The sequence below is a fragment of the Musa acuminata genome, chromosome BXJ1-6 (assembly GCF_036884655.1).
Source record: "Musa acuminata AAA Group cultivar baxijiao chromosome BXJ1-6, Cavendish_Baxijiao_AAA, whole genome shotgun sequence".
In the NCBI taxonomy this organism is placed as follows: Eukaryota; Viridiplantae; Streptophyta; class Magnoliopsida; order Zingiberales; family Musaceae; genus Musa; species Musa acuminata.
The window spans coordinates 20,735,001-20,762,663 of NC_088332.1; the positions used below are offsets into that span (position 1 = coordinate 20,735,001).

Sequence of the window (27,663 nt, forward strand, 5' to 3'; positions counted from 1 at the left end):
CTGATCGTGGCCCTTGGTTTAGACCAGATTTTGTTTCAACGAAAACATTAAAATAGATAATAAAAATGGAGCGCCGGTGACCAACCACATCAACCATGCTAACTAGCCCGGTTGTACCAGCCATCAAGTCCTGGAACTTTAGGTGCGTCACCTGTCTCTGTCAGCAACAGAGAGATGACGGCGCGAGTGACGTGGCAAAACGTTTGCACGCCCAACACCCGTCTCGCCCGCCTGCCTGCCTGCCTGCCGAGCGGTTGCGTGTGGTCCGGGCTAGAGGCACACACGTGGCCGGGCCCACCTCCGGCCCCGCCGTGCCACTCGTTCGTTCCGTGCCACGCACGCAACGCGCATCCGTCCCACTTGGTCCGCCTAGCCTTACGAAACCTAACACGAGATCCAGGTGCGATAAATACTTTCTTCTGATGGCGTCGTGGACCACCCTCGTCCATACCTTTCTTATCATTGGAGGAACAACTGGCGAATAGCGCCGTTACAGCCGATAACAGGTAAGGCAGGTGAGACAAATAAACCAAGAATCGAGTCGGAAAATAAAAAGAAGCTGCCTATCGACTGCATGCCATCTCTAATCATGATCAATCATCACGATCATCATTCATGCACCCATCCACCGTGTCCACATGAGAGAGAGACCCGTTTAAAAGACCCAACACATCAAGAGAATCCAAGAAGGAGAGCGAAACCACATGGGAAGCTCAGATTCGCCTCTTTCGATCTCCTCGAGCCCTAACCCTGGGGAGATGAGGGAGGAAGAGTCGGAGGAGGAGGAGGAGGAGGAGGAGATCCAATGGAGGGGATGGAGGGACGAAGAGCCGTGGCCGCGGAAGAGCGGTGAGGTGATGCTGGAGGGGTACGTGGACGCCAAGGGCGGCGGGGAGCAGGCGACGAATGGCGTCGCGAGGACGAAGAGCCTGACGGACGACGATCTGGAGGAGCTCAAGGGGTGCCTCGACCTTGGGTTCGGGTTCAGCTATGAGGAGATCCCCGATCTGTGCAACACTCTTCCAGCGCTGGAGCTCTGCTACTCGATGAGCCAGAGGTTCTTGGACGAGAAGCAGCAGCAGAACCGGTCCATCGACCGCTCATCCTCTAGCGAGTCCCTAGATCTGTCCGCGTTGCCGCCGTCTCCTCCCATCGCCAACTGGAAGTTCTCCAGCCCAGGTAAACGTGTTTGCCTTGTACCCTCTCTTTTCTACTCTTGCGAAGGACTAGATTCGTTAGTTGCAGGAGTGAGCCAAAGATTCGATTTTTGTTTCTCGACTTACGATTCGGAACGTCCTTGCTTTGATTTGATCTTTCAAGAAAAAAAATTTTATCCTAACGGATTATTCCTCATATTACTTCATAAATCTTTGGAAGGTCAAATAGCAAGAAAAAACCAATTTTTATCCCCCAGTACGTTTCCGTGAATAAATGGAGGAGGTTAATTTTTGATTTTTTTTTTCTTTTTTACAGCATTATCAAAAGCTTTCCTTGAATTTGTATAATATCTGCTCTTTTTTAGGTTCAAAAGGTTGCTTGGTGAATTTGATTTAGTTGCTAATGCACGAAATTTAATTTAGTTTTCACTTCTGATGCTGCCAGGAGATGATCCTGATGAAGTTAAAGCAAGACTGAGGTATTGGGCCCAAGCAGTGGCTTTTACTCTCAGATTATGCAAGAAATAGAGACTGCATTTTTATGAGTTCTTTTGATGACTGGAAGAATTAATTGGTCGGATTTTAATGCCGAGCCCATGTTTGGTAGAGTGACTATGCCTGATGCTTTCCTGCTCAATGTCATCAGATGCATCTGTGACTTTGTGGGAGGGTAGAGTTTCTTGTTGGAGTCACATACCAGTAATGGGACTGGAGGCATCAAAGAAGAAGAGAGGTGTAGGAGAAAAACATTGATGTTCTGAGGTGTGATAGCAGATTGATAACATGGTAAAGAATTATGTTTCTAGTATTCCATGTATGATAGTGTATATGAATAAATTATTCTTTGGCATGTTCATAGTCTTAGTATTGAATATTATTTAAACGTAAGGATTGGTTTGCATCTTGGAGCTCCTCTTCTTGGTTATAGTTGACAGACATGCAATGTAAATGCCTGTTCATTGTAACAAAGAATGATGTCTGTGACATCCTCCTGACAATAGTGCACCTCATGCTGCCGCAAGCATGACAAATTTTGCAGAGATTAACGATACAATGCCCAAACTCTACATATAAATTGCAGACTGAAACTACTAGTTTTATTGATCTTATTTGCTTGCACCAAATTCTTTCCTTGGACTTACAAATTGCAAATCGGCATTATTTGCTTGGACTTACATGTACCATACATACTATTCTTGTTCCTCGATTCTCTAGGTGTCATTCGCATTATGGCATGAAGTCTATTGTTGGTGTAGTAAGTTTCGCATATTTCTGTGGATGACTGGAATCTTGAGATTGGCATATACCTTTTCCCATATGATACTGGCATTTAAGTTTAACAGATGTATGCTCAGAGATTTAGAAGTTGATTAGTTAAGACGTTGATGAGTGTCCCAAATTGTTCTTGTTAGATTAGAAAGAAAATTATACAGCTTATCTTTTTATTGCTGAAATTCTTGGAGGTTTTGATGAATGTTAAATGAACCTTGCAATTCATGCTTCGAATACTTTTGAGAAGATGCTGTGTTTGGATGATTCATGGAACAGATTGGAAATGATAAAATATGATGTGGATACTGCAAGCAACAGTGCTAGTGATTAGTTTCTTCTCTGTGATCTAGTTGTGGAAAGTCTGAACTGTTGCAAGCAGGCAGCTAGCTGTTCAAGTAACTACTGGTCTCCTGAAAGAAACCATGTGCTTTGCTTGCCAAAGGACATTTAAAACATGTTATTTTAGGGATCCCAGTCATCCATGCAGCTAAGCAACTTCTTCTTGTCAAAGGACAGTTTAGCAGTCTGAATTGGGCAGTCAGCTGCAAAGTGAAGAAAGAAAGCGTATCTATCAAGTAGTGAAAAGTGTGTTATCAAACCCTCTTGTTCCATGTTCACATAATTTAGTCAATTAGCAGGTAGAATGGGTTGCACTGCTTTCAGTATTCATTTAGCAAGCAGGAGTGCAGGTACGGCTTGCAGATACTCTCAACATCCTACAGGTTGGTGGATACTGAGTGATCTAGCTATTTCAAAAAGACGATACAGTGAAAAGAGAATGGAAACCTAGAAAAGATATAAATGAAAAGAAAAAGGTGGAATAGATGTTGATCATAAGTGGATATGGTGGGAAGTAACAAAGAAAAAAGGGGATGGCTAACTCTTTCATCAATTACAGGAAGGAAGTAACAAAGAAAAAAGGGGATGGCTAACTCTTTCAACAATTACAGGAAAGAAGCATGATCAACAAAAGTTTTACAGGAATTTTTTATGGCCAACAACTATTAAACATATCTTTTCTAATATATACATGTATATATTTATAGTTATACATGAAATTTATACAGCTGACGATTGATCATCAAGAAGCATTAGCATGGTAAATAAACACCGTGAAATTATAAGCAGTAGGATATGAGATACCTCATGCCTGAAACAATTTAGTTCAGTATAAATTCAAGGAGGAACAAGTAACTAATCTAAAAGGAAAACAGGAGATTTCTCAGAGCAAGATCACTTGAATTGAGTTTTTGTTATGCTCCATCATGCAACACTTAAGAATACAATGCAAATTCCGGTGTATTATGAATCATCATGGATAATGCAGCTATAGATATAAAAAAATGATCAGGACTCGGACACTGTAAGACCAAAATATTATACGGATGTTTTAGCTACAAATACTGTTTATAGCAGAAATTATGTGTTAGATTGGAATCTGTGGTGTATCATATCAGTCACTGCCTGAAGACAGGGTTGGCTGGTCTAAGAAACAGATACGGTTGACTTGGGAGACGAAAAATTAGAACAACAATGACAGTGAAGATTCGAACACTAACAGCCAATATCCATAAAATTCACAAGATTTCTTAATGATTGCATCAGTCCAGGAAGATGAAGTCTATTACACAATAAGGATGATCTTTTCAGTGCCATCCATTTATCTGAACTAAACACAGATTAACCAACCTTGTGCGAAACATGAACAGAGAGCACTTAGCTCAAGCCTCCAACAACTTTCGGATGTCTTTCTGCAAGAAATTAAGTTATACTAGTGTGTACTTTTACGTCAGCAAGTCGAGCAGTCGATTGAAACAATACCAGATTTGAATAAAAAATTTAACCTTTTTTCTAGAAAAAAATAAAAGAGAGAGAAGAAGAAAAATAATATGAAGGTATAGATTTAAGATTTCCAACTATACGAAGAAATCAATATACAAAGAAATATCTCTATTCTGTTGAGGAAAATCCTCTATTCTGTTGTTGAAGAAAATTCTCCCTCCTAATGAACATGTTAATATATTCAAACTAAAGCTTCTTCAATAATTCTTTTTTTTTTTTATCTTCTTTTCTTTCCAACACAAACATCAAGAGAGATTAGAAAATTCTTGGATGAAAGGAAATTGCTCATTCACTTTCATATCGCTTTGTCCAATTTATTAGGAGGTGTAGTGTGTGATAGAAAGCATTGCAAGTTTCTTTGCTATTTGCTATTTGAAGGTCAACGTGCACCAGATTTTGATCAAATAAGACCATTTCCGGAGGAGATAGAGAATGAGAAGAAGAAAAAAGAAAAAAAATTGAGGAATATGTTTACTTACTTGCTACTTGTCTACTTATATGTCACAGTGCAGAAATGAGAAATCATCAGATCATAAACGTTCAAATGGACATATGCTAGTTACACCTTACGAAAATAGTTTGGAAAATACAAGTTGAGCATTGCTGCACCTTATTAAAGATGGGGAACTGTTCATGCAACCTCCTAAATCATTTCATTCCTGGATGCAAGGAAATGCTAATATCTCGAAGAAACCTACAATGACAAAAAATCAAAGTTCATCGTTCAGAAAGATCTCTGGATACCTATTCGAGTTCCTCTAATGGAGACGAGAAAGGGGATAAGCGGGGGACCTTTGTCCTCGAACAAAGCATTCGTGTCCTTGGAGTTGGAATGAGTCGAACCACTGCATCACCAGAAACCAACACCATTAAGAATTGCATTGGAGTATTCATCAAATATGAAACAGTAGATCTTGATCTGTTAATTCTGTAATCTTCATTAGCAATTGCACTACTTTTCGCAATAACATCCGGTAGGTAGGTAGCAGGAAACCAACAAAAGATCAAATTGTATCGAAGGCTTTTTTTTTGTCTTCGAGCGTATTAAATATCAAGATTGAAATGCAAATTCATTGAAGAGACCAGAGCATTTGTATCGGAATAGATGTTTGATATACAAAAGTAAATTGAGACAGAAAACCTAAATCACACAAAAGCTGCATCTTGCAGTTTACTGCTGCTTGATGCACATCAAGTGCAGAATGGCATGATTCTTTTGCCAAGCATGAACAGGTTCAAGCAATCTTTCACAACATTGTTTTGGCCATGGAGTGAGGCAGGAACCATCACTTCGTTTGGTGACCACACTTTAACCGATACAGCAAAACATTGCATAAGCAATGTTTAATGTACTTGTGCTTATAACAGAAACAATCTCTAATGTTTAATTTTTCATTGCATAAGCAATGAAAAAGATCAAATCCACAAAACATTCTCTGATGTTCATAACAGAAACTTGTACTTGTACCGAGAAAAAGATCAATAGCAAGTTGAGGTTAGTACCAGGTCACACATATGTATAATTAAATGTGTTAAGTCATTATTTTGATTAGTCAAAATTAAATTGATCTAACTAAAGTAAAATTATTTGGTTCAAGGACATAATTATTATGAAAATTAAATTGATCTAACTAAAGTAAAATTATTTGGTTAAAGGACATAATTATTATGAAAATTAATTATGTAGATATTATCGGTCATATTTCTAACTTAATATCGAGATAAGTTAGGAATATGAAACTCTTGAGGCATAATTACAGATTCATCAATTATAAATATAATCATAATCATAGATTCATTAATTATGAATATAAATAAGATTATGGTCCCGTAGTATCTAATGAAGTTTCTCTTCTCTTCACCCGTAAAATTCTTTACAATTGGAATGTCAAATTATCGATTAATTCAGAAAATGCTCATATGGATTCATCAGATATGCTTTCGTATTAATATGTTTATTAATTATTATAGAATTTCATGCATATTATTGTGGATTTAATAAGTTTTATGAAAACATTCTAAAATCTTGTTATGGATAGGAATCAAACATAACAGCAATCGATCGATTAAGCGGGGAACAAACATCATTGCCATTTACTTGGAAATTGTTACAGATGTGTGGATGTGATTCCGCCATCATCCTTTAAGATTATGGTTCCATTTTAAGCAAGTTACTGTGCTGATGTCATCCTCTTATATATATATATATATATATATATATATATATATATATATATATATATATATATATATATATATATATATATATATATATATATATATATATATATATATATATGGCATATTAAAATTAATTATGATTAATATGTTATTCTCAAGTTTGCAAAAAATATACATGTAAACTCTTTGAAAGAAAATTCTTCAAAATATTGAGACCCATCGTCCATGAATATACATACTCTTCTCGTTAAATCCATCCCAAAAACTCTTAAAGTTACTTACTAATCAGTCATAGCTAACAGTAGGTATTTTGAGTTTAGAATTAAGAAAAAGAAGGGTTCAGCTCTCGTCATCCCATGAGAGCAAAATGGTTGTTCTACTACCATCACCAATTAAGTCAACTCTGGAATCCAACTTGCAATCCACCCACAGTACAACAGTGGATGAAGCCACCATGATCCTATCTGTACCTTTCTTCTGATCTTTCTTTTTTAGGTCATTGTGACTTCCTCCAGCATCAAAGAAGATTACTAGACGTCCCCCAATGCATTCTCAAGTGTCACCTTCATCATCATAACCGGTGTAGCCAGTAAAAAAACCTGTTCAAACAAATGCAGGCAGCATTTATATAAAAGTTTTGCAATGATAAAGACAACTGCAGAATAATTTGTTTCGTCTACCTTTCGTCCTGGTACACCACCCAAATTTCTAATGCTATACATCATCCATTACATGTATCTATCAGGTTTGTGCAACCTAATACATTTATTAAAGGTAAAACAAAAGAGATTTAGTAGATGGGGCATCACTATTAGGGTAGTCCAACCACCAACTACAATTAATTCCAGAGTTTAAATAAAGGATATGGCTTCACTGCAGGATCATGTCCTATCTATTATTCCATTTTAAACCCTGCACCAGGCAGGATCCTATCTATTACTTGACAAGGATGACCAACAAAACCTAGATGGGTCATGCTCAGCATTGTCAACTCCTGACATGCAAACCTTTGAGTTTGACATATGAACAAATCCCCATTTGGCCAACCTTGCATATATATACACCAGGGCTAAAATTTTCAAGTCTTCATTGATCCAAACAATCCTGCAAGCAATGAAGGCTGTGGTGAGATTGCTGCCTGCCCTTTTCATCTTGCAAGCCATCTTCGTTGCGACGACGGGTGATGCTCGCTACCTGAGGGAGCACAGCCGGTGCGATGAGTTTTATGCGGCAGAGGAAGGTGAGACACTTCAAACCATCAGTGTAAAGTGCAACAATATCTTCATTCTGGAAGACAATCCTCAGATCAACGACACCGATGATATCGGGCCAGGAACAGTGCTGTATATGCAGCAGATGTGAAATCTGTAATATTGTATGCATCACACAGAATCCTTTGTAACTTTTTATTTCTAATCCTGAAAACATAAATGAGAAAATAATATGTGCAGATAGAACATATGTGAACTCTCTGTCCCGTCATATATTTATGCATCAAAGATTTAAAAGTTAGTTAAATAGGACCAAACCAGCTGTGGGAATGCTGATAGTAACGATTCTGGTTGCCGGATATTTGCGGAGGCTGTGTTTTGCTGCCGTAGGAGATATTCAACATGGTGAGTTTGGTTTGTTCCTGTTTCTTGGAATTTGGCTCTCTTCTGAACTGCTCTTTGCTGCAGCCATGTTTCTGACATTGCTTCCACTGAGATTCTACTTTCACCACATATGCTTTTGTTGAAGCTGGAACATGTCACCACAGGAAAATCCACTGGGTTCTTTGGACTATATTTTCTTCTTTAAGTGCCGTTGCATATTTTTCAGGACCATGCCGTATTGATGCCAGTTTGCTTTTCTATAAGATTTAGCTGACTTTTGAGACTTCAATAGCAACACGTCTCCTTTGCAGGGATTGCCTTCCTTCTACTTCATCTCTAAAACATCCATCTTGGATAATACTAGTTTAAATAATTTGGATAAAATGGTGGTCAATAGCCATAGTTATCGATTATTTATTTAGTCATAAGATATTATAACAATACATTACACAAGTGAATGTTTCACCAATTTATTCTGGAAAGCTGATAATGGCATAATATTATAACTCACTGTTTACTAGCGGCAAACAAACATGTAACCAAAGTGCTAAAATGAGTCTTAGGTTGAGAGTTGCTGCCACAGAGCCACAGCAGGTTGCTGTATATTACGAGCATTGCATTTTGATCAAACAATAACTGTTCACCAAGTGGCAAACAGTCAACTGCTGATCCCGATGCACATGCCTCGGGAGAACTGTAAATGCTTACCTTGAACAAGAACAGCAAATATTTATGCCATAAGAGAAATTTTAAAATATGTGATCAGCCTATAATGTCTCGTCTAACTTGGCAAATCACAGTAGACTCTAAAACACAAATTGTCTCATCCAAAGTAATGATGGATGAGACAATTCACTAAATGGTTTCTAAAAACATTCTACAAAAGCATCAGCAAGAGAAAATGATAGGAAGCCAAGCATAACAAATTTTTTCCCATGTCTTATCAACTTATTTTGTTATTTCTCCTCACCTTTTCTTATTCTACTAGGAAGAAAACTTTTCCTAAGATTTTTATCTTCCTTACCATGTAATCTTGTTCCTATGTATTCTTCTTTCTTTGCAGCCAATATAGAACCTAAATGAGACTCCAAGGATAATTAGGAATTAACACTCCTAAAAGAAGTTAAAAATGAAATTATCTGGCAGACTGAAATGAAAGAGGCTCAAATAATACACTAGCCAATAAAGTTCACAAACTCCTTATCTGTCACATCCCATATTTATAAAAAGAATAATAAATTAATATTTTATTATTCATAATTTACATAATAAACTCCCTATTTTATTTTATTTTGAATTCAAATCCTTATCGATAGTAAATATTCTATTAATTAGAAAAATGATCACACAAAGTATTTTCCACCTCAGCTTCAAATTTATTATAAAGTAGTAGATTACTCTGAAAATAAATATAAGATAAAACATATCAGCAACCACACATGCAGGGATTTAAAAAGGCGCTCGGGCGAGGCGAGGTGAGGCTCGAGCGCCTCACTAAACTTCCAGGCGACGCACTTCAAAGAGGCGCCGTCGAGCCTATGCGCTGGGCGCTTCGGGCGAGCGCCTGTGTTAAACCAGGCGACCGAACCTGGATTTTAGGTTTGGTTCGGTCTCTAGTGGTTAGTTGGTTCAATCGAACCAACTAAAATCGATATTAGCTGTCGCTGCCCAACCCTAACCGGCTAACCCTGCTCGTTGCCGCTGTCGCTCCCGCGCCCGCTACTCGCTGTTGTCGCTGCTCGCAACCGTTGTCGTTGTCTCCGCTCGCCGCTCCTGCTCCCGTTGCTCGCCGCTCCTGCTCCCGTTGCTCGCCGCTGTCGTTGCCGTTGTCATCGCTCCCGCTCCCGCTACCTCCTTACACTCCCACTCCCGCTGCCTCCTTACACTCCCGCTCCCGTTGCCACTGCCTCCTCCCGCTGCTACTGCCTCCTTACATTCCCGCTACCGCTGCCGCTGCCTCCTTACACTCTCGCTACCGCTGCCTCCTTACACTCCCGCTCCGACTCCCGCTGCCACTTTCTCTTTTCTCGATTAGCACCCCCTTACACTCTTCGTTCTCCTTCTGTTAACAGTATACTATATACTGTTAATAGATTAATAATATATTTTTTTGATTTTAATACTGTTAATTTTTATTTATTTAAAATTATTGTTAGGTTTCAAGATAAATGGCAAGTGTACAAAGCAACTCAATATAGTCTCCAATTTTCATTTATGATTTTGTATCGTAGATTTTTTTAATTTAATAGTATATTTTTATTTAAAATTTTAAATAATTATATTTATTAATTATATTATATAATTTTATATTTTAGTGCCTCGCTTCGTTTGGGCGAGCGCCTAGCGCCTCGACGTTTTTGGACCTTAGCACCTTTTGACGCATAGTGCTTTTTAAATCACTACACACATGTTAGTAGGAACCTTACAAAAATCATAAAAATAATCTTTAATATTCATGAAATATAAATAAATATTAATAATTTAATAAAAAATGATAATATATCGATTCATCATAAAACTTATGCACTAGAAAAACGATGATAATTTCTTACATAATAAACAAAATCATGCATCAGTCACATACAATACATACATAATAATTAAAAAACAAAGGCGTACATCACATCCAATAGTGCACTATCTAAATAGTGGATGGAGAAACATATTCCACGGGATGAATTCCTCCCAACAGCGAATGAAGATAATCTATATCGAACTCCCGACAACGGATGGAGTGGTATCCCTCACCCACCCAAGTGGGGACACATTCCTCCCAACAACGGATGAAGGAACTGTCTAACCATCACGTCTGATGATCCGCTAATCCTCGAAGGGAATCGCCATACCTGCCCTCGGCAGGGATATATAAATATCCATAATCATTCATTTATACTCATCCATTCAACACATGCATCAAGAAATCAATATGATTAAACATTTGAGATATCATATAAATCTAATAGACTATGTTCATTGGTGGCTCCGCACTATGATGGGCCCGTAGCTTCTTTCACAGGTTGCACTCTCAATATAAACTACTACTCTAGTCATATCTACTATATGATATTAATCATATCAATATCATAAAAATAAGAAAATAGAAAATCAATAATCATTTTCAAATGACATCTTCAGATAAAACCTTTAAATTCATCAAATCGAAACATCAATATCGCAATAGTCCTCAATCAACCAAAACCCTAATTAGAATAGCTCAATTGACTTAAACCAAATTCAATTCGATGATGATCAAACGGAACCAACCTTAAATCCTTATAGAACTAGTCTGAAATCACCATAGACTGGTCTAATCTAGATTTGATTGATCTCGATTAGGTCAAGTAGATTTGAACTAGTCAAGTTAGTCTGACTTTAATAGATCAAACGTATATGATTTAGCCAATTAACGAGCTCAAACCAATAGAGGGAGAGGAAATTGGACTATATCGTATAGTGCTAGCCCAAATCGAACCAACCCACCTAAGTCTTAGACGGGTCACATACGCTACATATGTCTGTTCCAAGTAATAGGTTGAGTTAAGGTACAACAGGCTAGATAGAGGAGCAATGATGTGTCTAATGCCAATCGCATAGTTGGGCATGCTTAACTTCATGGGCTAAGCGAAGCCTTATTCATAAGTTGAGCTGAGCCTTACCATTGAACTAGGCCATGCTTGGCTCGCGAGTTGGTCATACCTAGACACATGAGTTGGGGTCGTATTTGACCACATAGACTGCGTCGTACCTAGTTGCATAAGCTGGGACAAATATAGCCACATGGACCGGATTATACCTGGCCACATGGGTTGGGTCATGCCTGACCATATGGGCTAGGTCATGCCTAGACACATGGGCTAGGCTATACTTGGCCACATGGGCTAGGTTGTACATGATCACATGGGCTGAGTTGATCTGGTCTAATAGATCAACCTGACTCAAGTCAGACCCCAATTAAACTCCTTTTAAAATATTTAAAGAATGACTCAAATCCATTAATTAAATTCATGACCTTAAATTTAAAACTAATTACATTATAGAAATTCACACATACTTCCAAAAACATAGATATATCTAATTAAATAAATTAAAATTATTATGCTAATCCAAAAATAAGAATTTTAATAATTAAATCAATATTAAAATTTACTTAAGCTTCAGAGATCAATATAAATCAAATAATCATTCTAAGATCACAAAATAATTATCATTATTTACTAATCATGAAATTTCGAAATTAAAACATCATATCATAAAATTATAACAATCTTAACATCAAGATTTCAAAATATAAATCAAAGTTAGTTAAAAAAGAAATGATCCTATCTCTCATCGACTATCCTTTCCTCGATATCATCTCCGAAGTCCTCTTCTCAATCCTCCCATTATTAAGCTCGGTGAGAAAGGAGGAAGGAGTAGTCCCTAGTATATAAGAGAAGATGAGATCTCCCCAAAAGGTAAGTAATAATTTAATTCTTATTTTTAATTTATTTTTATTTTTCTTTCATACACAAAGAGAGAAATATAATATTTATTTCTTATAGTTTACACACGAAAATAGAATGTAAACTATTTACTTCCTAAAAATCAAATCACTTATTAGGAAATAAATTAATTAATAATTTAACTAATTAATAGAATTTCTAACTTATTCACATGAGTAAGGAAATCAAATTTAATCATTTCTTTAACTATAGTACACAAACATAAAAGATAATAATAAAATAATACATAATTTATAGTAATTAATTTATGTTAAGGAAGAAATGATCGATGATTACATTATCGGATAATATCTAATTTATTATCAGATAATATCATTTATAATAATTAATTTATTTTTATTTTTCTTTCCCACACGAAGAGAGAAATATAATATTTATTTCTTATAGTTCACGCGGAATGTAAACTATTTACTTCCTAAAAATCAAATCACTTATTAGGAAATAAATCAATTAATAATTTAATTGATTAGTAGAATTTCTAACTTATTCACAGAAATTAAATTTAATCATTTCCTTAACTATAGTACACAAACATAGAAGTTAATAATAAAGTAATACATCATTTATAGTAATTAATTTATGTTAAGGAAGAAATGATCGATGATTACATTATCGGATAATATCTAATTTATTATCAGATAATATCATTTATAATAATTAATTTATTTTTAATTTATTTTTATTTTTCTTTCACACACAAAGAGAGAAATATAATATTCATTTCTTATAGTTCACGCGGAATGTAAACTAGTTACTTCCTAAAAATTAAATCACTTATTAGGAAATAAATCAATTAATAATTTAATTGATTAGTAGAATTTCTAACTTATTCACATGATTAAGGAAATTAAATTTAATCATTTCCTTAACTATAGTACACAAACATAGAAGTTAATAATAAAGTAATACATCATTTATAGTAATTAATTTATGTTATGGGAGAAATTATCGGTGATTATATTATCGGATAATATCTATTTGTAAGTAGGAAAAATATACTAAAAACAGGAAATTGTTTTGTGTAAATTGTTTCCTGCATAAAACCTGCAGTTTGTACCATTATTTTATCAATTTAATCATCGAGGAATTGGTTAATAAGAGTATCGGCTAAGTCAGCAAAGAACAAGTATATTTCTGGTTCCCCTGAATTTCTAGTGATCAATAAAAATTGATGCATATAAGACTTTTTCACTATCAAATGCCTGTAGTATAAATGAATTATCATTGTGAGTAATCAGAATGCCTAGAGTACTGGCGTTTGCTTGCATGGTATCATAATCTCCTCAAACAAACTAATAGATCTTCCTGAATCTATGTTTTATTGTAAAAAATCTCATTCAAAGGCATGTGGTATGTATCAGTTATAAGCACTTCCAGCAAAACATGCCATATCATTTTCCTTCTTCCACCAATTTTGTTATGGTCTGTAATATATCTAACCAGAATAAGATTATTGTTTGGCATACAACTTAATATGCCACCAATTACATCCATGCAACCTGAGAGGTAAGGAAAATGAGCAAATCAACAGATGTGAGTCGAGAGAGACAGCTGCCTCTCATACTTCTCAGACAGTAGCATCGCATATATTATTTTCAAACTTTGGTTTCCTTTAGTTGAATATTTCAATTTGTTTCATCTTCCCTTCTTTACGCACATAAGAAAATTATGAATGATAAATGTATTGGATACCATTCTTACAGTTCCAGATTGTTGATAGGTCTAGTGGCAATTCAGATTAACTAAAGTTGACAGGATGCAGATGGACTCATTTGACTATGGTATTGTTGTCAACATACTGAAAAATTAATATTATCTAAACTCCGATGATCTGAACACCATGCAAACCTTACAAAATGTTGATGCTTGTGTAATCAATTTTCCATTGTGAACAAACAAAACAGGTATTTATTATAAGTTGCATGTCCTTCTTCCTGAAAGATTACAGTTGATAAAAGGAACAACTTTAATCTTCTGTAATAGGTCTATAATCATCTTTCTAATTCTGACTCAAAATTGTTTTTCCCACGTATCTTGAACTACCTTATGGAGAATGATGCCAAGTTCGGCCTCAATAATAAATCTAGTAGAAAAATCAAGACAAGCTATTTTGAGAAGATATTTGCACTTCTTTAACTGACTCAGAACGTATTATACAATTGTTCTTTCAAATTATGCTAGTTTTCTTCATGTAAGACATGTAAGACAAATTGAAGCGATTAACATCTTCCAGATCAAATTAGGTTTATGCATGCTTAAAAATGAAATTTTGGTTCTTGAAAACAATTCCACAAGGTAAATGACAATCGCTACGTACACTTCGAGATTCCAGATTTATCCGATAGTAGAACAGCTAGAGCTCGATTAAGGCATTACGGAACTGAACATTGCATCATCAAAGAAACTAGAAAATCGTAGAGAGAAACGAGAAGGCCGAGGAAAAGTGAGCACATTGCGGGAGAGGAGGTCGAGGACGGGGAGGGTCGTCGATGGATCTGATCTCGTCCATGCTGCAGTCGTTCCTGGGGCGGTCTCCGATGGTCTTGTCGGGCTCGACGGCAGCGGCGGCGTGAGCGGAGAGATCGGATCAGGAGCATGCTGCCGCCCTCGCTCTTCCCGCTTCTCTTCCACGCGCCTCCGCAAATCACATATGCCTCTTTGGTTGCGTAAAGAGGGGCAAAGATATGCATCTCTAATCTCAGCCGTCCATCATACTCATCAACCTGAGAACATTCTTACACATAAAGCAACTAAGTGGCCTCTCGCTCTATTAATTAATTACGGCCCAGACTGCTTCACTGAAGCCTAACCCTCTCTCGTACTGCACTTTCTCGGCACATTAATTACGGCTCAAATTGCTCTTTAGTGAAAAGCTTTACTCTCTTTCGTGCTGCACTTTACACGTTTTCAAAGCTATATATATCTCTCATCTCAGCCGTCCATCATGTTCGTTGACTTGAGAACATGATGAGTCGGTCCATTAATTGAAATTGGCCCATAAATGAACCAAGTAGAGTCGGCCCATTAATAGAAATTTGCCCATAATTACGGCCCAAATCGATCGAAGCCCTACCCTCTCTCGAGCTGCACTCGCACACACCACTCTCTATATACCCAGTGTAACGAGAGGGGAGCCGCGCGGGCAAAGCAAATGGCGACGGCCCCCCCGCCTCCTTCTCCCCCTCCTCTCCTCCTCCGCCCCGCCGACACCGATCCGATCCCGCCCATCACCGGCGCGGCGGAGGATGCGGTGCTGCTTGCGGCGGAGCTCCTCTCCCGGGAGGAGGTGCTTCGCCGCCGTTCCCGCCGGGTGAAGCAGCTCGCCAGGCACTACAGGGAGCACTATTGGGCGCTCGTGGAGGAGGTCCGGTCCAAGCTCCGCAAGTACTACTGGAACATCGGCGTGAGCCCCCTCGAGGTGGACGGACTCGACACAGCGGCGGCGGCCGCGCTGGCCGAGGTGAGCGGGGAGAATGATGACGGGGTTGCAAAGAAGGGTTTTTGCCGCATTTCCGAGTGTATGTCGATGGCGATGTCCCTGACGAGTTACTGCCATGGTCACATACTCTGCGATGACCGGCAGACGCTTTACAAGCCTTGTACCTACGAGACCTTCAGGTATGGATTCCCCTTCATTTCCGTTACTGCTGCTTCTTGTTGGTGTTGTGCTTGTGCAATCATCAGATGTTTTCGTTATTGTAGAATTATCAGACGCTTTAAAATATGATCTTTTGAAGTGATTCGGAGCCATGAAAGGTTGCAATATGGAGTTTTCCTCAACAAAGGAAGTGAATTTAGCTTGTGGCCTGTGGTTAATGACGCCCACCTGAACAAGCTTAACACTTTTGTTTGGTTTATACGCTGCAAACTGGTTATTATCAATAGCAGATATTCGGAGCTATTAACTCAGGCCTCCTTGTTGTACTGATTATTGCCATCTGTTGCGCATGCGTCTCCATGCCACTTTTTTTTAATTATATTTTCTGAAAATGTTATCTAAGAAAGCAATTTTAATTGAAATAATCTTCTTTTAGTGGATTGTTGGCTAGGGCTTCAACTTGTAATTTCTTAGACAAGGAGCCAGGCGCTGGTCCCTTGAACAAGAAACATAGGAGGATCGAATACTGGATGTTACTCTTAGATCCATGCTACTGGTTGTTGGTTCAATTCTCTACTCCTTTTGCATATCGGATGCGATTGAACTATATGTTACTCTTACTGCTGTTGATTGGGGACTTATTGTCATGTTAAACTCCTATGAATTATATTTCTACTTTGTATATCAGCAGTGGACAAACTTGCGGGAAGCCAGTTCTCCAAGCTGCAGTGCCTCCTTTCTGCACACTGCACATTCAAAAGGATCAGAACCATCTCTCACAAGTTTTCAGTAGGGAACGCTTTAGAGTATATTCTTCTGGCAAGCCTGCTCCAGGTTTTCATGTCATAATTGCTGAATACATCCACCAGATCCAAATCAATAGAAGGAAAGCACCAAATGCTGCCAGTACAAAGAATGCAGACAAGGATGAGAACGCTGGTTAATGTTGGTTGTGTTCAATGCTGTTTTGAAGAGTAAAGACTTCTTATTTTTGTGTACAGAACTTGCTATTGTAGATGTTATATAGCAGGGGAGAGGGGCCCATCTGAAAGAAGAAAAACGTTCTCATACAAGGTACGCTTTTGGTGTTCTTGAATTATGCCTTCTACATATTATGCATATCATTTATTACTTACGGACGTCGCTGATCCTAGTTACACCAGACCAGGGATTGCTGGCCAATGTATGATGCATGCTGTGTTCACTTTGTTCAGGGTCATGCCATCAACAAGCCAGGCATTATCTCTAGGCTTATTAGACACACATGCATGCATGCACCATGCCAAGCATACATAAATTTAATGCTTTAAATTTGAAAAGTTTACCCCAATATTGCTTCAACTTTGAAATTCAAAAGTTCTCAGTTCGTCATAAATGGTCTTATATATCATAGATTCACAAAAAAATTGGACTTAAAGAAATGTTTGTCTGGCTTGTTTGTGCCATATGATCCTCATAAATGGAGTTGGTTGGGTTGGAGGTGGAGTAGAAAGCAGTTGTGATTGGCGAGATAATTGATCCTGCATTCTCAAAGATTTGAATGATGAATAATCCTGCGAAACAGCTAAAGTAATAGGAATTAGATGTAAGACGATTCCAAATAGAAAAATTTGAATCATTTTGGTTTGTTTAAGGGGATAAAAGAGAGGTAAGATCTATCCCTAAATATTAATATGAATTATCTGTGAATCTCAATGATCAAGAGTTGCCGATTAATGTGAGAAAGAACCACAGAATACCTGGAATCTCGTAGAAATATTTGTTTTTTTATATTAAATTTCCATTCATTTCATTTCAAATAAGTCATATCTTGTTCAAACCCGAATAGAGTTGGGATTGTAGTTAAAGCAGCCAGTAGAAAACCAAAATCAATATTCATATTAAGCATGAAACAGTGAAATTAGAAAATTGCATTCTAATTATACATTATGGTGTTTGTGAGGCAAGGGTGTTCAAATTAACTAAGATAGAATAGCTTATTTCCATCGATATCAAAGGATGCCATTGCCAGGCATAGTAACTCTTAATTAGCTTAAAAAGAAGTACCTCCTTTTCTGTAACTATAATTAGAAAAGTTGCCATCAAAAGGATGCCCCAACTCTTAATAAGAATAGTTTATTTCTAGCAATTGTTGCTCCGACTCTTTTGGAGACCATGGCAATAGCCATTTTTATTTAAGTGAACTTGCTAAAAGAATGTTAAAATGGATCGGGCATTGTCTTAAACTGTGCAGACATACTGGTTTGAGAATATGTTATTTTAAAAGTCTTCTGATTGTCCACCATCTGTTGCTATTTGTCAATATGTTAAGCTCAGATATAACAACACAATTCCCCCAAGGCCGGCTACTCATTATTATGTGAATTGATACGAAGTACCAACACATCAGCAGTGACCTCATTCTTTTAAATATTTTCAATAAAACTGCAATGTTATCTACAGAAATTTTGGTGAAATCCACAAGTGGCAACTTTTATTGAGTGTAAAGGCATCCATGAGTACTCTGTAGATGATGCAAATAAAATTGCTGTGTTTATCTTTTATTGCAGAATCTTGTTAACTGCACTTGCACTGTAGTCTTTTCTTTTTCTCAATTTGGTCACTGTGAAACGAGATTGTTCTGACCAAACACCTCCATTATCTATTAAGACTCTCCTCTGAGTTTGTTGCAGGAGAGGCAGATAGTGAAGAACCTACCTGGCAATAGACAACAAATCCATGAGACATCTGCTCGAATCCAATATCAATATTCACTAATTTCTCCAAAATGAACCTAACCCAAGATTTTGCTTTGCATTTGGCAGGTTTGTGGATGTTCTTTGGTGCGAAACACAAAGTGCTACTAGTTACATATTGGAATTTAAAATTGAATACTTGGGAGAAATGGAGATCTCAGCTGAGGAGATGAAACTGGGACTAAAAGAGTATCAGTCATTTTGTAACTGAACAATGTATAGTACTTGGATGCAAATCTGAAACTATACTACCGTGATTGATTCCTTCCTTCCTTTTTAAGCAAAGCGGCAAACAGCTGCAGTTGCTTTTGATGTTTGCTTGTGTCTTTTAACTCAATTGGCACTTGTGAAACCATCTGTTGTAGATTTCTTTGATGACTTGCTGTTTTGAAGCTCATCTTGGAGGAGAAATTCTTGTGTAATCTCATTCTGTATTAGTAGACTTTTTTTTTCGAAAAAAGAAACAGAAAGCCAGTTATCTATGGAACTTAAGAAAAGAGTTTGTATGTAGATGGCAGATGTGTGCATAAAAATTCTTTTGCATCCCTAGTTACCCAATTAATAATCCTTTCCTAATAGCAACTGCTTCATAGTAATATTGTATCCCTTCTGGACAGATTCCTGCATTCATAAAAATAAACAAACAAGAAGCATCAGAATTGCAATATGATAAACCCACTTCTTCCATTTGTCTCCCTCTAATCTAATCTAGGAGGCATCATAGTTTTAACTTACACGAACCCTCCAATGAGAGATTCCAAGTAATCATGTACTCTGAATTATTTAGCATTTTTTGATTTTATCCAAACAACATCACGATATAAAACCACCACTCTAATGGCTGTTAATGTACGTGAAAAAAGATCTGAATAGCATCATTAATTTAGATTTAAAAAAGTATTTTCAGTCAAGGATTCAAGTTCAATAAATTAATGGGGCTCAATTATATAACCTAATGGTCCGGAATAAACATTGAAGTTATACTGACCTGAGGGTAATGTATTGCATGTTCGTTCAAATTTGGGAGGGAAGGAGTGAAGAAGATCCTGCAAAGCTTGAGAAGCTAATGCCATAGTCAATTGCAGTACTGTTTACAAGGTCGTCCTCTTGTCAGCTCCTCCAATATAGTAGTGTGCTCGGCTTCTAGTGGCTTACAATTATGCAGGCTTAATGTTCCACCTTGCAAGCAGTCTCTTGGGTGACCTTGAACCAGTTTGCAACAAGCAATTCCAACACTGACATGGTCCAAGGAGGAGTTCAAATCAGTTCTAACCTGGTCCACATGAGATCTTCCAAAAACATCTATACACACAAGTAATCACAGCTGATGTTGGTAAATGTTATACTACTATCACTTTTACCAGTACAAAGCTTTTAAACAGAGGATCAGCGTCATACACAACTGCAGAAAAACCTTGGGAATCACCCTACTCAAATAGTACACTGAATCCTTCTCCCCTTTCCGAATCTCGACACACAAAGATTATTCTCATGGATCATGGATTAACTTCCGCAAAATGACAATGACCAGTGGCCTCCGGTCAAAATATCGACATGGTGCCATTGCTAATGGAAAAGCTTTCCTAAAGTTGAAAATTCTGCTGCAAACCAGCACACCCAACATGGTCCTTAATTGCGTCCTATGTGCATGTCTTGGCTGAACATGAGCAGACATTATGCTATGAACAGACTAGAAATAAGAAATTAACTTATTCAAAGTGAAACTTGAGACATTTCCCCTTTACAACTCCCTGATGCCATCGGTCGCAGTTCTTAGGTTTTTCCTGTGATAACGTGGGAAAAGCATTCTCTTGATCTTCTTTTCAGCTGCACTCTCAGACATGGCCTGAAACAAATGGCAAATTACTGAATGACTGAGCAGAAAAGGTAATTGGGAGTAGAACTAACCAAGAGTACTTGTAAAAGAAATAGAAGAAGTTCCTTGCATTACAATGCTTACTCTAGCACTGAATGGAAAACGAAGAGTTCGGGCTTCCATCCCACAATATACTCGTACATCTATGCCAAGACTATCTATGCCAATGAGATTTGCTCCCTGTATGAATTGGAGAGAGTTCACAAAACAGTCGATCTTCAAAGGAATGGGCGAGAAGAAAAATTGTAATAATAAGAAAACTTGCTTCATCAGGTTATTAAAATATATAAATTGTAATCTTGTTTTGAGAAATGGCAAAGCGATGAGAGTTTCATCCAGAAACTGTCTGTAAATAATAGCAGTGAGTAAGCACTAACCTAAATAAAAGAGAAGCAAAACCTATAATTATGATATGACCACATGGCCAAATGACAGGATAAAGATAATTGGGTAATGCAATCAAGCAGTAGCATGCAAGACTGAAGTTCATAGCAGCAAATTGAAAGCATACTGTCACGGCATATTATGCTTTCTAACATGCGACTTGAAAACCTAGTCAGGGCTAAAAATAAATTTGAAAGAGATGTACAAATCTCAGCCTGATGAAAGAATTCTCCACATGAGAAGAGAAGCCTAGCCCTACATTCTAGTACAATACTGTTGGCAAGTTACAAGTTAAAGGCCTACTGCACCTCCACAAAAAAATAAGAAATTTTTGTTAGGTTCACTATCTGTCAAACTTGAGGATGTTGCTGTCCTCAGTAACATGGAATCAGTGACCTAATTAATCCCCAGGATATGGAGTCAATAACCTAATGAAGGAGATCAACAAGAATAATATCTGCCACTGTCGATAGAGAAACTTACCTCAACATTAAGGCCCTTCTTCCTGCGACAAAGAGCTTTCAGAGCAACATTGCATTGCAATCCATATTCATTTATGCGCTCTATAATTGCTGACGCAGAATGTGCAAGGAGATCAGGTTCTGCATCTTGAAATTCTTGCAGACTAATCAACGACTGCATGAGTTGAAAAATAGTTGATGAAATCATCTCCTAGAACTCTAAAAATTTAACCAAAAAATTTCAAATAATGTGATACTAGAAATATAGGTGTTCAAGTTATTCTTTTGATAGACAAAAAACATAAGTTCATATGAAATAATTTTGGAGCATATATTAGCAGTATATCATTGCTAAGTGTACTTGCCTGGTCACCATATACAGAATGTAACTCCACTGTAATAATCTCCAATTTGTAAAGTGTGGAGCTTATTGTGCTTACATCACGTTTAGAATCAAAACTCAACATTCCCCCATCTACACAGATTAAAAACTCATCCAATTATCCAATCAGTTAAAAGGATGACTTGACAAATTAAAAAAATCATTTGGGAATTTCATACCAATCAAGTCATAAGCTCTTGCGACCTGTTCCTCTTCTTTCTCAGACTCATCTGCACATTTGACAACAATGTTACACATTATATGCTCTTATAGAAGAAGACAACAAATTACAAATCAAGTTTTTTTTCTCTTCTAGAAATTGATTTCATCACAAACTAAGGTGTTATAAATTACCTCTCCAGTCTGAAATATAATTGTCACCATCATCACGGTGGAACAACCTCCTTAAATAAGATTCTTCATCTATAAAAGCAGGTCTTAAACAACCAATAATTTGAAGTCCATTTGATGGCCAGTCCACCACCTTTCCAAACTTTGTCTGGACAACCTATACAATAACAGAAACCATATTGTCATTTTGCTTGACATCATCATAAATCAGGCAAATGAACAACATGCTCTGCTAAAAGCAGCACAAAAAATTATTGTCATGCAAAGCATCAAAATATTCAATCTAGTTTCTGTCGAATTCTGTGGTTCTCCTAACTTTAGAATTAAGGCCCAACCTGTGTTCATCTTACCAAGTAAAATCCACAAACAAATGCAGGTGCACGTGCACACATATAAGGCTATATCTTCATAGGAATATGTGAATTTTCCAATAAGTTCATTCTAATCCATGATTCTGAAACAATCCATGATTCTGAAAACTCACTGAGAGTTTTAGCAAAACACTGCTAAAACTGGTATGTTAGCTCTATGGCAGCTGTACTTTGTGAATATCAGAGAGGTAAACAAGCAACAAACATCTATTTAAGTGACTGAGCTTCTGATGCTTTAGAGACTAAATGCATCTTCAAGCATTTGACTGTCATAAGTTATATCAGCAAGCAAAGTAATAGTCATATTTAAGGCCTGTCTAAGTGAACAAGCAAACAATAAGGTGTTTAGCCTCCAGGCTCAAGATTTAAGTAAATTTCACCAACAAAATTGTTCATGAATCCTACCTTGGTCAAACACTTTGCAAAATACAGAGGATGAATGTAACGCAAAGTATCTGGCATGCCCCAATTTATAAGAGTATCCATTACTTCTGTATCATCAATCTGTATAGCAGCAGATACATGAGACTAGAATAAATTTTAGTTCTCAATGGTTCGCAACAATTATTGTCCAATAGGTTTCATATTGTTTTGACAGCACAAACCTCATTAAGTTCAGATACACCGATATCATTTTCACCATCCATATCAAAGTTATCTGAAATTGTACTGATTTCTTCATACGTAGGACAGTCACTCCCTATCAAAACCATCTGCATAATCATTCAACACAGATAAATTGCTTACCAATTTATTTCAAGAAAGAAACTGAGAAATGGCTGCCATAATCATGTGGGAAAAGTTATTACCACGGGGCTGTCTGCACCATGATCTTGCAAAATATTTTCATCATCGAATAACTCAAAAAACATATCTGGAATATATGAAACATCAGGTGTTAAAGGAAAATTGGGTTACATGACAGCACAAAAAGGATGTTATCCATGAAACCAGACCTCCATAGTCATCAATGACATACTGAAATTCTGCCCATGAGACATGCCGATGTGGTTCATTATGTACTCCTCCAGGAAATATGAGCAAAGCCTTGTTATTAGCCTAGAAAAACAAACAGAGTCATCTTCAATCCTTGGAGGATCATGAATAATTTGCAATTTACATGGTCAGATAAATGCACCTTGAATATTCATGCGAAAAGGAATTTTATAACAATTTTCCCTTTTTCGGCAGCATAATTATTTAGAAAAAGCGAAAATATATTAAAAGAAGAATAAGAATCGGCAACCAACTAGAGAATAACCGAAGAAATCCTCATGCAAAGTTTTTACACTAGCAGATACTCATAATTGTCGACACTAACCAGCAGGCAAGCCTAACATGTCCATGATAGCCAACAATAATGTTCAACTAAAGACAGCAAAATTTGTGCTTCTGAGATTATAAAAGGGTCACCTCGACAGTTGTCCTAGCTAGTTCAGCATTTGTGAGCACAATGTTCTTGTTCTTTTCACGCTCTTTCAGTTCTTCAAGAGGGTGGTAACCAAGATCTTTATGATACTTAGATGAATCAGGTACTGAGTCCGAGTAGTCAGCAGCAACCCGAACTTTTACAGATAGCTCCTGTGCTGTTTGCAGCCAATATGATTGCTTGGACCCGAAATATGGGCTCCTCCATCTGCTGCTAAAATGAAAAGAGAAGCATGCGATTGAAAATCAATTATAGGTCGGCAAGGGATAGATAACAGACAAAGTGAGAAGAAACGATACTCAGAAGATACTAGAGTCCTCCATACTGGGAACTTGAGCATTACATCATTTTGACACTACTGAGGCTTACAACAACTTAGCAGTGCTTTTTACAAACAGTCATCTACTATTGCTCTTAGAGTTAGCAGCAATCATAGTCTGTCATTGCCTCATTGGAAGCCGAACCGACTCTATAGAACTTTACATAAGCAGCCAATTTGGCATCTCCACCTGGTTGGTTGAGTTGTATCCACTACACCTAGGCACCTATTGCTTTTTAAGGTCTTAGCTCCAATAACACCCGACCTGAACGGCCATACAAGGCCTAGGCAAGTATCTAGGTGCCACGACCTTTGTTTAGCTCTCCACTTAATTGCTAATTATTTGTCATTAGAGGGTAAAAGGACAGGGTTAAGTTTGAACCATATCGACTTCTATTACATGTACCTTTTTTTTTATTGAGGGGCCAACGCCAATCACCAAATCATGTTTCTTTACCAAGAGAACAAAAATCTTATTGCAGTAAATTCTAGAATTTTGACCAGTTATAAGTAGACCTTGACAAATTTGTATTATCCTGCATCTCAATAAAATTTTCACATAGTACTATTTCTAGTCATTATAAATTCGCTGGAATCAGCACTATGTTGCTCCATGTTGTTTGATGTTTAGATAATAACAAAAAGAATTGTTATTCATAATGCATAGAGTCCAGGTTATTTATAATTGACCAATTTTTTTTGCAACTATAGGACCTTTCTTTTTTAATGAGTTCATATAAGATAATAAAAAAATCCATGATTGTTGCCTTCTAAAAATATTGCATGATCTAAGAACACTTTTACATGCCAGTTGGTTGATTTATACATAAAAACATACATAACATTTCTCTAGGTGAATGCCTAGCCACCAAAGTGTTTTACTTCATCCAAGGTTCCTACAGCAGTCACCAAGCAGGACCTGCTAGACTCTTTGCAAGTTATGTTATCAAGAAAGTTATTGCAAAGATGCCTGCATAGAAATCCCTAGATACAGGAAATTCTATAACTGTTCCTCATTCAGTGGGCACAAAGAATGACCTGTAGGCAGACATGAAAAAGAAGCAGCCCAGTGGACAAGTCTCTCACCAATGAAAGCTTTGAGGAGGACTAACACATGTAGTCTTATCCTTTAGCTAGACATTAATGGTGCACAAACAACATGACACAAAAACATATATTTTTGTAAGGCATGCTACTACCAGCATGATAATACAAATTCTGATCAGGAACTTCACATCCAACACCAGCATGTGATTAACATGAAAAATAACCAACTCAAGTAAGCAACAGATAAACAAGTTTCTCATTTGTGCATTCCTTTCACATCATAATTTTGGTGAAAAAGGTAGCATCCTACACAACTGAAAATTTTCCCTTTCTATCTCTTGTTTTCACACGTGGAAAACACAGAAATAGGCAAACAGCAAAGGTGAAATACCTGAAGCTAAAATACTCAGACACTCTCCGACCATCCAACGTGGACTTGATCCAACTAGCTGCAGTCACAGCTGATAGTGAACAAGAAAGTCCTTCTCGATCGCACAATTGACCGTGGGAAGATGCTGGAAGAAACATGATGTAAGACGAAAAAAAAAAAAGATGTCATGAAAGTCGGTCTATCAATTAAAGCATTGACCTGCAAACAATAAAAACAATGGACCCTGACATCAAATTCATATCAACGACGTAAGAATTCTATCATCCTTAAACATAAAGCCTCTGTCTGAAAGAGATAAAAGCATCTGAATTAGTTTGCAGTTCTCGTCACGAGAACTAGAAAAGAAAGATCTCTCCTTTCTCAGATATATCGAAGTGTCCCGCATCGGATACACAACCGATCAGCAGTTTCACATGGTCACTAACAAGAACCTCAAAGAATCACTTCATTAAAGAACTCCTCTTTTCATTGGTACAGCAAGATGCAAAATTGACGCAGGACGAAATAACATCTCATCAAGAGGAGACGATCTGCACTGAACAAAGAAGCTGCTACAATCATCTCCTCCCCCTTCTCTTGATGGATCAGGTGGAAAAAAAATCCCAAAGTGGAATCTTTTTCACCCAAAGAGTAAGCTCGAAACAGAAGACCCTCTTTTGAGTCCTTTCTCTGTGGAGCGCTCCACGATAGCTTGGGGTGGCAGTAGGGCTGGCGCGGGTTTCTCGTTGTCCGCGCATAAGGTGACATGGGAGGGAGGTAGATAAGAGAGGAGAAGTGAGAGAGAGAGAGAGAGAGAGGTGATTACCGGGGTAAACGAGGCCGATCGCCATGAGAGGGGGGAGGAGGGATGAAGGAGTCCGCTTCAGAGGGATTCCCCTCCGCCTGTTGCTGCCGCCATTAAACTAAACATAGGTTTAGTGTCGAAAGAAACACAAGACACATGGAAGCAGCGACACGCCCCTCGCCACCACCGTTTTTTTTTTTTTCCTCCGCTTTATTGACTTCCTTATATATATATATACATATATACATATATATATACATATACACATATATATATATACATATATATATATATATACATATATATATGTATATATATATATATATGTATATATATATATGTGTATATATATATATGTGTATATATATATATGTGTATATATATATATGTGTGTGTATATATGTATATATATATATGTATATGTATATATGTATATATATATTGTATACATGTATATGTATATATATACATATATACATATACATGTATACATATATATATATACATGTATATATAATTTTACTTTAATTAAATAATTTATAATATAAATCTATATATACTTGGCTGTATACATTAAACTTCGGTCACGAGTATTTGATTTAATAAAAACATAATTATGTACTTTAAAGTAAAAATATATATACAATTTAAATAGCATAAATATATTGCTGTTAATAATATTAAAAAAATCATTCATTGGGTTACCGATCAAACTGATGGATTAATTGGCTGGACCACACAGTTATATATTAATTAAAATTATAATATTTATTATTAATAATATATTAATATCTATCATGACATCCATAATAACTAAGAGACAAAGGGTAGCATGTGTTGTCATTGTCTTTAAACTTAGATCACACATCAAAATTATCCACCACAAATATTTTTGAAGCGTTTTACATAATTTTTGTGAATATATATATATATATATATATATTCACAAAAATGGTAATTAATTTAGCTGATAATGATATTGATAA

At 36.9% G+C, this 27,663-nt stretch overlaps 3 protein-coding genes across 9 annotated transcripts; 2 read left to right on the forward strand and 1 right to left on the reverse strand.

Annotated features, from left to right (window-relative positions):
- The first annotated feature begins 687 nt into the window (after window positions 1–687).
- Window positions 688–2,058, forward strand: LOC135676618 (uncharacterized). Its single transcript, XM_065187989.1, has 2 exons — window positions 688–1,179; window positions 1,603–2,058. The coding sequence occupies exons 1-2, from the start codon at window positions 705–707 to the stop codon at window positions 1,683–1,685; spliced, it is 558 nt and encodes a 185-aa protein (XP_065044061.1). The 5' UTR covers window positions 688–704; the 3' UTR covers window positions 1,686–2,058.
- Window positions 2,059–15,649: 13,591 nt separating this feature from the next.
- Window positions 15,650–19,279, forward strand: LOC103974047 (uncharacterized). Of its 5 annotated transcripts, none has more exons than XR_001976547.2 (3): window positions 15,650–16,167; window positions 16,836–17,221; window positions 18,820–19,279. XR_001976547.2 is itself a non-coding variant. In XM_009388782.3 (2 exons), the coding sequence occupies exons 1-2, from the start codon at window positions 15,701–15,703 to the stop codon at window positions 17,089–17,091; spliced, it is 723 nt and encodes a 240-aa protein (XP_009387057.2). In that variant the 5' UTR covers window positions 15,651–15,700; the 3' UTR covers window positions 17,092–19,279. The 5 variants fall into 5 exon arrangements, 3 of the variants coding, with proteins under 3 accessions (XP_009387057.2, XP_018677224.2, XP_065044065.1); XR_670868.3 differs by having other exon boundaries at window positions 15,651–16,167; window positions 18,952–19,279; XM_009388782.3 differs by having other exon boundaries at window positions 15,651–16,167; window positions 16,836–19,279.
- A 918-nt stretch (window positions 19,280–20,197) lies between these two features.
- Window positions 20,198–26,863, reverse strand: LOC135582685 (uncharacterized protein At3g49140-like). Of its 3 annotated transcripts, none has more exons than XM_065187990.1 (13): window positions 26,699–26,863; window positions 25,894–26,017; window positions 24,121–24,349; window positions 23,664–23,766; window positions 23,517–23,581; window positions 23,313–23,420; window positions 23,113–23,211; window positions 22,340–22,493; window positions 22,165–22,215; window positions 21,969–22,078; window positions 21,626–21,778; window positions 20,834–20,938; window positions 20,198–20,728 (listed from the first exon to the last, which is right to left on the reverse strand). In XM_065187990.1, the coding sequence occupies exons 1-13, from the start codon at window positions 26,721–26,723 to the stop codon at window positions 20,624–20,626; spliced, it is 1,431 nt and encodes a 476-aa protein (XP_065044062.1). In that variant the 5' UTR covers window positions 26,724–26,863; the 3' UTR covers window positions 20,198–20,623. The 3 variants fall into 3 exon arrangements, with proteins under 3 accessions (XP_065044062.1, XP_065044063.1, XP_065044064.1); XM_065187991.1 differs by having other exon boundaries at window positions 24,121–24,346; window positions 26,699–26,862; XM_065187992.1 differs by having other exon boundaries at window positions 20,843–20,938; window positions 26,699–26,861.
- Window positions 26,864–27,663: the final 800 nt, after the last annotated feature.